The following is a 13840-nucleotide window of genomic DNA, read 5'->3' on the forward strand; positions in this document are numbered from 1 at the left end:
GTTTCAGAGGCCATTATTTGTGAGAAAGCCAGGGTGTTGCACGAAGACCTTCTAAAGAATACCCCTGCAACGAGTGATGCAGATAAGAAAGAGTTTAAGGCAAGCAGGGGCTGGTTTGAAAAATTTAGAAAGAGAAGTGGTATCCATAGTGTTACAAGGCATGGGGTTATGTGATGTGATTATGGAAGGGGACTCCCCTTCCAAACAGTAACTCCTCTCCTCCTCCCCCCTCCTCACCATCTTCCATACGCCTACAGCACTCAACAGCAAGGTAAGTAATAACTGGAACACAGTTTTGTAGGTTTATTTAGATGAATTAGGTAAATTAGGTATAAAAATTTAGTTTGATGTGGGGTTTTTGGGGTAGTCAGGAACGGATTAATTCATTTCCCTTTATTTCTTATGGGGAAATTAACTTCGGAATGCGAGTTTTCGGAAGGCGAGGCGTCTCCAGGAACGGATTAAACTCGTATTCTGAGATATGCCTGTACAGCCCTGGCTACGAACTTTTCTTTGAGTTAGTTTTCCATACGGGAATTTTTATTTTAGTGCAGTACATATCCTAAGTAGTTTTCCTCATACATTACTCAGCGACACGTGCGTCGTTCTGCCCTGCTGGAGCTGGTTGCACCATTCCTGCAGGATGCGGTGTCACTGTTTTCGCTTCACATCTCGCGTGTTGCCTCGTGGTGCTCGCTTCCTTATTGGCCTCTGCCTGGGCCTCTGGCTCTTCGGTTTTCATCACCATTTTGTCCTTGCTGTTTGCGGGGTCTGCTATTGGGCTGTTTCTGCAAGCGGTTTCTTCTCGTTGTCATCCGTTGTCGGTCTTGTTGGTCCTTCAAGGGTCCCAGGGGGTGGGGATCCTCAAGGACGGGGCGTGTCTGCTCGCCTGGGTTGGTTCTTTCCCGGCTCGCTGGGTTTGGTGCCTGGTGCCCTGATGGACATTCCATCTGGTTCCCTGACAACCTTGGTTTCAGGCACTGCTTGCTCAGTGTCGTTGCTTGCCCAGGGATTGATACGGGGCTGGTTTGGTCTTCTCGAGTCTTTGCGTCTGGTACTTTACTTTTGACTCAAGTCTATAACCATCTGTTCATTTTCGTTGGGACGGGGGAAGCTCGGTGGAGATCAGATGGCTTCGTTGATGGTGTCCCACCTGCGTGCTTCGTCTTGGTGGCTGTATGGGGCTTCCTGGCGATCCTTCCTTTTTCTTTTTTTGTCTCTTCGTAGGTATACTTCGCTTTTTGTTGAGGTGGTCTTGTCCTTTCTCTAGTGGCTGTTTCAGGACTGTTTTCGTATGCCGCATTTTGTCATCTCGTATCATGTGGTGCTGGCGGAGCTGCTACGGCTTGCTTTCAGTTTTGATGTTCCTTCTGCACCATTCCACAAGTTGTCTAGGGCATTGTTTCACCTCCGGCCTGCTCTTGCGCCGCCTAAGCTGTCCTGGTCTTTGGACATGATGCTCTCTTATCTCTTGCCCTCGGTTGGTTGTGGCCCCTTCGGTTCCCGATTATTTCTCAGAGGTTTCTACTCCTTTGGGTTCTGGTGTTAGGTTTGTTTGTTGCAGCCATTCTTCTTTTTCTGGTGAGGTTGGGTTGGCTGTTTTTCTGGAGGAGGTCCATGGGGTTGTTGTTGCTTGATATTTTTGGCCGGGGGTGCATCATCTTGTGTCTGTTTGTGGCTCTCAGCAATTACCTGCATGTCGTGGCCTCTGTGGCCCCTGGACATGCTTTGAGTTGCCCGGGGTTCCCTTGTCCCCTGTTCAGGGGTTTTGGTCTCCCGGGTTGTCTGCGGGGTCCTTTCGGTGTTGCCTGTTGTCTTGCTTTCGGGTTTTAGGCACATGGTTTCTGCCTCCCAGGTTTGTGTCTCTTTTGTCCTTGGCTTTGGGTAGATAGCTCTTGGGAGCCGAAGGGGGCTCCCCCCAGAACTCCTTGCCATTTTCTGGGTGAGACCCGGAAGCTTCTTGGTAGCCCTCCCTTTCCCCAGTTGGCTATTTTTTTCGGGTGTTTTGACATCCACTCTTGAACTGACAAGTGGATAGCCGGTGCGATGGGTCGAGGGGCTCCACCTTCCCCCTCTCAGGGAGGGTGAAGCTGCGCAGACAAGCAGCGCGGAAAGTGTGACGTCATGCTCGTTTTTCAATTGGGGAGTTCTGTTTACTTGTTAGTTTTCTGTACTACAGTAATTTTAACCAGATTAGGGGTGTTTAGGCCACGAAATTGTTTTTGATTTCTGTGCGCTTCCCCGGCTGGCCAGCAAGGCAGCGCTGTGTCTAGTTTACATGTGACTGTGTGTGGCTCAAGTTTTGGAGGAGTTTTTGCCTCCATCTGGAGGTACTGTGGTACCTGAGCTTACGTATTTAATCCGTTCCCAAAGATGGTTCATAACCCCAAAATTTTTAAACCGAAGCGAATTTTCCCATAAATTATGTAAATTGAATTAATCCATTCCACACTCCCATAAATATTAACTTCAAAGTAAATTTTATACCTAATTCACCCTAATCTTTAGTACTAAAGTATGTACAGGTTATTGCTTAAATTTATTGATGACTCTTGTTGGTGTATGGAAGACGGTGAGGAGGGGAGAGAGGAGGAGAGGTGTTAGTGGTTGGAAGGGGAGTCCCCTTCCATTATAACATCAGGCGGTGATGACTTCTATGGGGTAATCTCTCTCCTACGTTTTGCAGGAGCACTACTAGGACCTGGTTGTGGCTCACTGCTTGCTTGTCTTACTGAGAATCTGTCTAAACACACTTGTTTTTCCCTACATTTTAACACTTGTCTGTAGTGAGATATCATATAACCATTTAAAAGGTCAATGCAATGGCCTGCTACAGCTTTATCTGGGTGAGTTTTTTTAACAAAACTTTGGAGTTCTTCCCATACTTCACACATTTTCTTAACCCCTAAGCTGCTCGGGACTGTTAGGCCTTCAACACCCACAGGTGCAAAAAAAAAAAAAAAAAAAAAAAATATTTCGCCTTATAAGTGTTCATTTGTGTTCCCTGATCACAGGAAAAATAAAAAAATATATCCTAACTGATATATTTTGGCTGTAATATGGTGGGGGAAGTCTGGCAAAAAAAGAAGCGTTGACAGAGCAGGTGCCAAAGAAGGTCTGCTCCGCCTCAGCTGTCAGGCATGAGTTGCCACAAAGATATTATTACCTAATTATTTCAATGTCTGATTGATTTGTTCTAATTTTTTTTGCAGTAATATTATTCAATAGTGTGTAATGTGATATATTTATATAATAAAATGTGTGAATCATTGCTGTACTCAAAATTATGTTGTGCATCTTAGTGATTCAATTATGTTCATAAAACAATTAACAAATAGTTTTGCTGTTATTACACTATATACACAGTTTATATATAAGTATCTGCATGTTTTGTTCATCATAACGAACCACTAAGTTGGTATTGTGAGTCAAAAAGCAACAAGGAGTGACCGGCACACACCAGCCAGCCACTCACCACCACTCACTCCTTCGCCAACATCCTCCTCCCACCATATTGTTTTTGTTTTTATTCACTATATACAGACATTATAGATAAGTATCTACATGTTTTGTTCACCATAACTGTTCAACTAAGCTGGTATAGTGCCCAAAGAGCAAAGTGGCCACCTTTACACAGCATGACATGTCATGCAATTGATGCCACCACCCTCACCAAAATGGCTTCTCCCAACACTCCTTTTGCTGTTATTACACTATATATATACACAGTATATATAAGTATCTACATTTGTGTTCACCATAACGAACTACTAAGTTGGTATGCTGAGTCAAAAAGCAACAAGGAGTGGCCACCACACCAGCCAACCACTCACCACCACTCCTTCCCTCGCCATCCTCCTCCCACCATACTGTCTTTGCTTTTATTCTCTATATACAGACGTTATATATATAAGTATCTACACATTTTGTTCACCATAGCAAACCACTAAGCTGGTATAGTAAGTGCAGACAGCAACAGGTAGCCGCACATTCGGCAGACGACTCTACAGCCCTCCCACCCTCAACATTACTCCTCCCACAGCACAGTGCAAATTATCACAACAATTCTGCTATTATCAGAATCCTGGTCATTTATATCACAGTCAGGGGTCTTCAGTAATACTATCATCGCTAAATAATAGCATGTACATATATATTTTGACATTTTTAGGCGATGCTGTGGTCACAAGCTGAACATCAGTGCTGTGAGCTCATGTTGCGTGCACCAGCCTTGGTGGTTCACTCAGTACTGAGGCCCCTCACTCCTGGTAATGTTGCCCACGATTTTTATTTAAAATGGCGTCTGTTTACAAGAGCCCTGAGGAAGGTGATGTGAACCCTGTGTATCCGCGAGCCGTTTAAATCTTGCATAGTACTCCAAAACTACATATGCAGTGATGCACACTTTTGCGTCAGTTACTCAAAAGTTCATAAGCAGTATTGGGCAGTTTAAGGGTTAATGAGGAAGGGACATCCTCAACTGCCTCTACTCATAACTATTTTCTTAGATTCTTAGATTGAACCTTACCACTGACTTTCTTGGGACCATGGCAAGATATATTATAATTACCTTTATGTTCAAATACCCAAAAATCCCAACACACTGAAATTCTTTACAAAGAATTCAGGCGCGATTGTCACTAGGCGGGAGGCACTGTTAAACTGAGGCGTGGTCGCCGTGCCACCACACGCTAGGTCAGCCATACGTGTATTAACAAACTACTTTACCCTAGGCAAAGTTCGTAACGCAATTTGGATTTTACGAATAAATTGGGCTCGTAACCTGAAAATTCATAAAGAGGGGCATTTGTGAGCCGAGGTATCACTTTACTTCTCCTGGAGCCGTGTGTATATGTAAATGTGTGTTTGATTATTTGTATATGAGTAATAGTATGTTTTATGGCCGCCTGTTGTTTCTTTTCCAGGGTACGTTTTCCGCCAAAAGTTGTGGTGCTTCGGGCTCCGTTTTGGGTTCAGGTTCATTTCCAGTTTCCTTTGGGTTCTTCGGTTTTGTCTCCCGGAGATTTTCCTCTCAAATTTCTCTTGTACAGGTTTGGGTGGCCCTTGGTGGTTTCCTCCGGTGTGGCCCAGTCTTGGCCTCTAATCTGGCCCGACCTCTATTGAGGGGCGGTCCCTGGGTCTTCCTGGCTTGCAGACGGCTGTCTTGCTTTGGCCTGGGCCCCAGCTCTGGGGTTTTCTCCACTCTTTTGTCTGTTTTGTTTGCAGTCTAGGTTGTTCCTCAGTTCCTGGCAGCTTCTGCTGCTGCCATCCTCTTTCTGCTTTGTTGGTGATCCGGGTCGACGTTCTCGTGCTCCCGGCTGGATCGTGCCAGGGTTCGGGTCTCTGCAGGTCGAGGTAGGCCTTGTTGTTAGTTTTTGAACTGGCACCACCTTCTCGTACGGGGTGTTGGCTCTTTCGTGGGTTGCCCCCACGGGAGCCGGGGACACTAAAGCCTCGAAATAATCTCAAGATAACCTCAAGATATTGCCCCGTTACCAGGATGCTGGTGGGGGGGGGGGGCAGAGACACGTGCTGTTTGCTCATGCCTGATCCCATGATTTGTGTTTTTTTTTGGGTTGTCATCCGGCCTGTGGTGGCATTGGGTGGCTCCTCTTTCTACCGGGGGATTCGGGGCTGACTTCCCATTCACTCTGTCAGGTCATCTTGGAGTGGGTGAGCTTGGGAGTGGTCGAAAAGACCTTGTCCCTCAGGTGGGTTTCCCGCCTGTTTCCAGTACCGAAATGGGACTGTGTGGATATGTGGTTCATTCTGGACATGTCCTGCTGAACCTCTGGATTCCTTGCCCCTCCTTTCGGATAACTACTCTGTCCCTGGTTTGGCTTCTGTTAGAGCCGGGTTGTTGGTTGGTGATTCTGGATCTCCGGGATGTATATTGGCACCTCCCTATTCATCTGGAGTTCAGGGACTGGTTAGGTTTTATGGTGGAGGGGCAGGCTTACCGCTTTCGTTGCCTTCCTTTTGGGTTGAATCTGGTGCCTCGCATATTCACTTGTCTTCCCGGTTCGTGGTGGCCCTTCTGCATCTGCTAGTGGTTCAGGTGTAGGCCTATCTCAACAACTGGTTGGTGTGGGCTCCCAGCTGGTCTGCTTGTCTGCTTACCAGGGGGATGATTCTTTCCCAGTTCATTGGATTCTGGTTCCTGGTGAGCTGGAGGAAGTCTCATCTGATTCTATCCAAAGGTTCGGACCCAGCTGGGCCTTGTGAGGGACTCTCGGAACACTTCATTGTGTCTCCCCTCCGGAGGCATTGCTGCTGCTGCAGTCGTGCCTTCTGCTGTTTGGGGGGGGGGTTTACCGGGTCATGTGGTGGTTGCTCGAGCAGTTGTGCAGGAGTCTGACCTTCCCCTTGCCGATTTACTCACTGGGTCGGGTCTGGCTTCAGCGTTCGGTAGCTCCAGGGAGCCAGAGGAACTCTACACAGAAAACCAGCGTTGAATGTAATGAAACGCCATTTTCTGGGTGAGTCCCGGAGGCTCCCCGGCACCCTCGCTCCCTCCGGTCGGCGGTTTCCATTTTGTTTTTGATTCTCGGCCTCTGAATTGGGGTGTGAGTAACCGGCGCAGGAGGTCCAGGGCTCCCCCTTCACCCTCCCAGGGAGGGGAGGGCTGCGTGGACAAGTGGTGTGGCGGTGTGTATGATGTTTGCTTGTTTCTTTAGATGGGGGGGGGGGGGGGGGGAATCTGCCTCTCTATTCGGTCTTTGGTTGCAATTTTTCTTACCATGTGGGGTCTGTTTTGTTATGTCTACCTTTCTGGGTGCTAACCCCAGTTGATGGCAGATATGGAATGTCCCCAAATACATGGGGTTTCCATAGGCCATTGCTCCCTTTGCCTTTTTGAGGCGGCCAGGTTCTGGCTTGTGGTCCTCGGTAGGCTAAACTCCAATTGACTGATGACCCCGGACTAATATGCGCATATCAATCCGATAGCTCCAGAGAACCGGAGGGACTCGCACAGAAAATAATTTTTTTTCGTTGTAAATACATGTAACTTAACCAAATATTCTTTATCCACAGGATTACAACCCAGAGGAATGTTCAGTGTGTTTTAACAATTATGATGACACTCTGCTACGACCTCGCACTCTGCCTTGTGGCCACACATTCTGCTCCCAGTGTATTGACAATGCTATCAAGAATGGTCAGCTGAGCTGCCCCAGCTGCCGTGCCCAGCACACTGCCACAGCTGCTACTCAGTTCCTAATCAATTATGGTATGGAGGCCTTTATCAGAAAACTAAAAGGTATGGAGGTTGTGCCAGTGACAACGGTACCCACAAAACCCAATAAAGCTCCGACCAGAGGCATCAGTAAGAAGTTACGTTCCATGGTGGAGGAGCAGAAGGGCAGCATCAGCAGCCTCATTACCAGCTGTGAAGAGGTACTGTCCCAGCTGGGTGAGTACCGGGGGCAGCTGGGGGACTGGAAGACTCAACACCTCCAGCTCCAGGACAGACTCTATGCTCTGGTAGAGGAGAACAAGTCAGCAATGAAGCTCTTGGAACTGGAGGATACCAGTGTGGTGGATATGACAACACAAGGAGAGGAAGGGAAGACTCAGCTGCAGGCCATGTTGGGGAGCCTCGACACAGTCAACACAGCACAGGAGGTTGGCACAACCATAGACACAGCTGATGAGTGCAGCATGAAGGTAGAAGATTGGCTCCAGAAGTGCCAGGAACTCTTCCCAGATGTCAACACTGTCCACACCTCAGTGAAGGTATGCTGCTGAAGGTCACATTGTTCTCACCCAACTGAGTGTAGTATTGCCTCTATATAAACACTTTTGATATGGAGACACATCAAGATGAGAGTAAACTTTATATATATAGGATGATATGGAGACACATCAAGATGAGAGTAAACTTTATATATATAGGATGATATGGAGACACATCAAGATGAGAGTAAACTTTATATATATAGGATGATATGGAGACACATCAAGATGAGAGTAAACTTTATATATATAGGATGATATAGAGACACATCAAGATGAGAGTAAACTTTATATATATAGGATGATATGGAGACACATCAAGATGAGAGTAAACTTTATATATATAGGATGATATGGAGACACATCAAGATGAGAGTAAACTTTATATATATAGGATGATATGGAGACACATCAAGATGAGAGTAAACTTTATATATATAGGATGATATGGAGACACATCAAGATGAGAGTAAACTTTATATATATAGGAAACTTTTTGTTTTAAAGCCTGAAACATTTTTATTAATAAAGTCAACTGTCATCTTGGTGTTTCTCTACACTGTGGTCAGCACTCAGTGTTCACTACACTGTGGTCAGCACTCAGTGTTCACTACACTGTGGTCAGCACTCAGTGTACACTACACTGTGGTCAGCACTCAGTTTTCACTACACTGTGATCAGCACTCAGTGTTCACTACACTGTGGTCAGCACTCAGTGTACACTACACTGTGGTCAGCACTCAGTGTACGCTACACTGTGGTCAGCACTCAGTGTACACTACACTGTGGTCAGCACTCAGTGTACACTACACTGTGGTTAGCACTCAGTGTACACTACACTGTGGTCAGCACTCAGTGTACACTACACTGTGGTCAGCACTCAGTGTACACTACACTGTGGTCAGCACTCAGTGTACACTACACTGTGGTCAGCACTCAGTGTTCACTACACTGTGGTCAGCACTCAGTGTTCACTACACTGTGGCCAGCACTCAGTGTTCACTACACTGTGGCCAGCACTCAGTGTTCACTACACTGTGGTCAGCACTCAGTGTACACTACACTGTGGTCAGCACTCAGTGTACACTGTGGTCAGCACTCAGTGTAGACTACACTGTGGTCAGCACTCAGTGTTCACTACACTGTGGTCAGCACTCAGTGTACACTACACTGTGGTCAGCACTCAGTGTTCACTACACTGTGGTCAGCACTCAGTGTACACTACACTGTGGTCAGCACTCAGTGTACCCTACACTGTGGTCAGCACTCAGTGTTCACTACACTGTGGTCAGCACTCAGTGTTCACTACACTGTGGTCAGCACTCAGTGTTCACTACACTGTGGTCAGCACTCAGTGTTCACTACACTGTGGTCAGCACTCAGTGTACACTACACTGTGGTCAGCACTCAGTGTACACTACACTGTGGTCAGCACTCAGTGTTCACTACACTGTGGTCAGCACTCAGTGTACACTACACTGTGGTCAGCATTCAGTGTACACTACACTGTGGTCAGCACTCAGTGTACACTACGCTGTATTCACCTAGTTTTGCTTGCGGGGGTTGAGCTCTGCTCTTTCGGTCCGCCTCTCAACTGTCAATCACTCAACTGTTACTAACTACTAATTAATTTTTTTCTTGGAGCGCCCCTACGGCCCCGGAGCTATCCAGGCTGACATGAATATCCTTAACTTTGGCATCAGTTGATGTGGGTGGAGTTCTAGGCCTACCGGTGACCACGAGCCAGAACCTGGCCCCCTCAGAGAGGCACGAAGAGCAATGGCCTATAGAAATGCACATGTGGTTTTGGAGCATTCTATATCTGCCATCAACCGGGACAGGCACCCAGAAAGGTAAGCACCCCAAAACAAACCCCTGTTTTGGTTAAAACGGCGAAAATAGACAAACGAGTGGACAGAACTCCCCAAATGAAAACTAGCAAACGAGCCTGACGGCACACAAGCTGCTCCTCATGTCTGCGCAGCTCCCCCCCCCCCCCTCCCCGGGATGGGGAAGGGGAAGCCCCAGACCCTCGTGCCAACGATCCACACCCCAGTTCTTCGGCTGGTGTGATGCATTGCAGTCGTGTGGCTCCAGCTCCTGACTCTTGTGTTGTGCTATGTTTTGGTTCAGTGCTGCTCTTACGGTGGCATGCGAGCTGGGAGTATTATTCCAAGGTGCTCGTGCTGCATGCGCTTAGGGTTCCCTTCCCTAAGTGCCCTGTAAGTACCGCCCTTGGGGCTTGGGGTTATCATCCAGAAGTCACCTTGGGTCTACCTCTGTTGGTCTTTTGCTGCTCAGCGACTGACCGCCCCGAGTGCTTGGGAGGAGGGGGGGGGGGGGTTCCCGCCCTTGTTTACCTTGGGGTAAGTGGTAGAATTTGCACTTGTAGGGGGTGCGGGGTTCTGCACAGCTAGTTTTCACCTATAACAACAGCCGGCTCTGTTCCCTTTTGGTACGTTGCCATCTTGCGAGGATTTTTTTTTCGATTGGTGGGGGGGGGGGGTCTGCCTCGGTATTACTTTCCCATTTTACTAGGGGTTGCTTTTGTTTGGTGGTACCCCCTGCTTTGCCCTCGTGAGTCGACACGTCCCGGGGGTTCAGCTTGAGCAGTGTTGTTTGGTCGCTTAGGTGCTGGTTAGCAGTACATTGCCTGGGATTATTTTTTTGTCCCCTAACTCCCCTTGCCACTTCGGGGGGGTATAGGGTTTTTTATGTAGCTTCAGGGCACCGATCTCCCCAGCCACAGGGCATGGCGAGACGGCACCGCTAAGCATACCTAATACCCTAACAAACACAAACTAAAATAAACATGTATGGCAGATCTCATCACACCCACAAGAGTTAAGATGATACTAATACAGTAATACATAATAATAACCTGAAAATAAACAAACATTAATGGAAAATTCTTTTGTAGTTGGTTTTTTCTATATGGGACACAGCACACATAGGTAGGGGTGCACAGTATAACATTTAAAAAAGAACAAACGCTGAAGGCCAAAGCAGCAGGCTGTCCAATCGGCAGGGTTGATGACTTGACGTCGGCATACATGGAAAACTAGACACAGTGGATGCTCCTAACAAGGCCCCGGAGCGGGAGGGTTATCATGTATGCGCATGGGGTCCCTCCGGTCGCCGCCTTACCTACTCGTGGGCTCCGGCCAGGTCATCCACCCTCTTGTGAGACGCCATTAGGAGAAGTGGTACTCCAGATGACGAAACTGCTTAGATAGTTGGCTACCAGCTATCGTGGCTGCGGTTCACCTAAGCGTGACTATATTGACCCTTATGCACCCTGTGCACAGTGATCCCGGGGCTAGGGGGGCCTGCCCCTTGACGTGGCCTTGGACCATATTCTGTATATTGAATATGTCCAGGTCAGGGCCTTCACGGAGCAAATCTCGAGGTCGCTCTTGGTGAGACCCATACCTTGTAGACCATGCGCACTCTCCTTGCACCATCCACCCCTCCAATTAAGGGTTATTTAGGAGGCGGATGCTGTATGCTTTCCGGTATACTCCCGGACCTTCTGCAGGATCTCGGGGGTGCCGTACTTGTCGCACTTGCTCTGATGTGGACGGGAGAGTGGGAAGTTATCAGCTGAGACCTGGGTGTCTAATATGAAGGCCTTGTCACCTTTGCAAGCTATAATGTCAGGCTTACAGAAGGTCCCTCCATCTGGTATACGGACTTCGCGCTCCACCTCAAAGCCTCTTTGCCGCAGGTGGCCAGCTACGAACCGGGTGATGTCGTCGTGACGTTTCACCCGAGCCCCGTGTGTCTTGTGGCAAGCCTGGGATATGTGGCCCAGGGTTCTTGGTTTCTGACAAGCATCACAGAGACCAGAAGCCTCGGGTCTACCCCTGGCTGCCCTAGACGGCGTGGCAACAGCGTTTGCTCTGATTTGGATGGCGTGAGCTAAATCTCCTCCGCTTAGCAGACAGGTGCCGGACGCAACCCACTTGTGACAGGATGGGACCTCACAAGAGGAAGCGAGGCCAGCGCCATCGACCATGCTGTACAGTTTTGCCTTCCATCTCCTAGCGCACTCGGTCGTCCTGCTGGAAGGCGTTCCAGCGGCCGTGGTCGGGTCTACCCATCGACGCATTCTCGCTTGGAACGCGGGTAGGAGAGCCGCTGCCACCACCACTGGGTCCGCCGATCCTGCTAGCGCCCCGAGCCGCTTGTTCTTTTGTAGCAGACCTTTTAGCAGACCCAGTCTAGTGGCCCTGGGAAACTCCGCGGGGGCACTCGGGTCTGATGGATGTGACCCCTGAGTCTCCTCTCGCTATGTGCGAGTTTGAGGGTTGCTCTGTCCCCCTTGTCTCAGGGCGACGCTTATTGTTTTTGCTTCCGTCATGCTGCCTGTTGAGTCGGTGACACATTCGACTCGGAGTCCTTCGAGATTTGTTACTTGTTTGTGACTCAATTCACCCAATCTACAGATGACATTGTTCGGGGTGCAGGCGGCTCGCACGTTGCAGGATAGGTTTAGGTTGTTGCAACGTGTTCGGTTGGTTGCTTTCCCAGATGCCCTGAGGCTGCCCCGTTTTGCTTATAGGGACCCAGACTTTGGGGTGTTGGTCACTTCGACCTTGGTTCAGTCTGCGCCCCCTTGTTCTTTCCCTGCTGTAATTCATTCAGTTCCTCACCCACCCACCCCCTGCTTCCGGCTCATAAGTGTCTGAGGGCTTCGGGGTCAGGGCAGGGTTCAGAGGTTTCTGAGACTAGGGCGGTTTCGGGGGTTGCCCCTTTCGGGGTGGAGATGGAGGCATTCAAGTCTGTTCCTCCAGCCATAGCTCCAGGGTCTGACCATTGGGCCCATTTTCTTTCTGCCATTCTGGCCGCCCCGGCTTTTTCTTTTGAGACCGGGGCTTTGGAGGACGACTCGCTCCCGAGGCCTGACGTGGAGGCTCCCAGGGTTGGGGAGGAGCTGGCTTGGGGGCCTTGGGCCCCGTTGGACCCTTGGAGGGTCGGAACACTCTACAAGTGAGGCTTACTGTTACAAGGAGTGGGGTTTTCCTTTCCCCCCTCTGCGTACGAGTTGGATTTAGGTTCGGCACCTCCCCGGGTTCGGTTCCGTGTCCTTGCAGGTCCTTCAGTTCCGTCCTTCCAGAGGTTTTCAGCTTCCCGCGTCTCGCCTGCTGAGGTGCGGGCGGCCATTGCGGCTTACCTCCTGCACGACCCGGAGTATGCCTCCATAATGGATCTATCTTCTTTCAGGTTTGGGGCTTCGTCTCTGTACCGGGTTTGTTATGAGGTTCAGGGTTCGTCCTGGCTTATGGACTGCCCTTTGTTCTCGCTGGATGCTTGGGAAGCCTTCTGTCGTACTCACACACTTCAGTGGCGCGAGGCGTTGACTGTGGTCCAGGTTTACCTGGGGGGACGACTTTGAGCACCTTAATGAGTGCCTTTTTGCTCCGGCCCTTCTGCTGGATGTTGGCACGGTTCAGCTTCACGTGCAGGTTCCTTCCCTGTCGGCTGCACTTGTGGCTGAGGACTTGTGCATGCGTGGCCTGTCGGTTGCACTCGTGGCTGAGGACTTGCACACACGTGGCCTGTTGGCTGCGCTTGTGGCTGAGGACTTGCACACACGTGGCCTGTTGGCTGCGCTTGTGGCTGAGGACTTGCGTGCACACGTGGCCTGTCGGCTGCGCTTGTGGCTGAGGACTTGCGTGCACACGTGGCCTGTTGGCTGCGCTTGTGGCTGAGGACTTGCGCACACGTGGCCTGTTGGCTGCGCTTGTGGCTGAGGACTTGTGCACACGTGGCCTGTTGGCTGCGCTTGTGGCTGAGGACTTGTGCACACGTGGCCTGTTGGCTGCGCTTGTGGCTGAGGACTTGTGCACACGTGGCCTGTTGGCTGCGCTTGTGGCTGAGGGCTTGCGCACACGTGGTCTGTTGACTTCAGTCCTGCGTTTCTTTTCCCTCCTGGAGCTGTCTTCGGATTGGCTTGAGGATGTGGTGGAGGCGCTTGGGGCCGTTCCTTGGGTCTGGTGCTTTGGTCTCGGCTGGTCGTGTGTCGTCTGCACTTTTGAAGTTGTTTGCGACTATCCTGCGGGATGCACTGTCGTGGTTTTCGCTGCACGTCTCTTGTGCT

At 49.6% G+C, this 13840-nt stretch overlaps 1 protein-coding gene across 1 annotated transcript in view; it reads left to right on the forward strand.

Moving 5' to 3' along the window:
• LOC123749156 (uncharacterized) overlaps positions 1-13840 on the forward strand; it is a 546434-nt gene that overhangs the window by 58909 nt on the left and 473685 nt on the right. Inside the window, exon 3 of the mRNA XM_069324597.1 lies at positions 7036-7737. Within this exon, the coding sequence (XP_069180698.1) occupies positions 7036-7737 (702 nt within the window). The remainder of the gene's footprint in view (positions 1-7035; positions 7738-13840) is intronic.

This window comes from Procambarus clarkii, chromosome 14 (assembly GCF_040958095.1).
Source record: "Procambarus clarkii isolate CNS0578487 chromosome 14, FALCON_Pclarkii_2.0, whole genome shotgun sequence".
Taxonomy (NCBI): domain Eukaryota; kingdom Metazoa; phylum Arthropoda; class Malacostraca; order Decapoda; family Cambaridae; genus Procambarus; species Procambarus clarkii.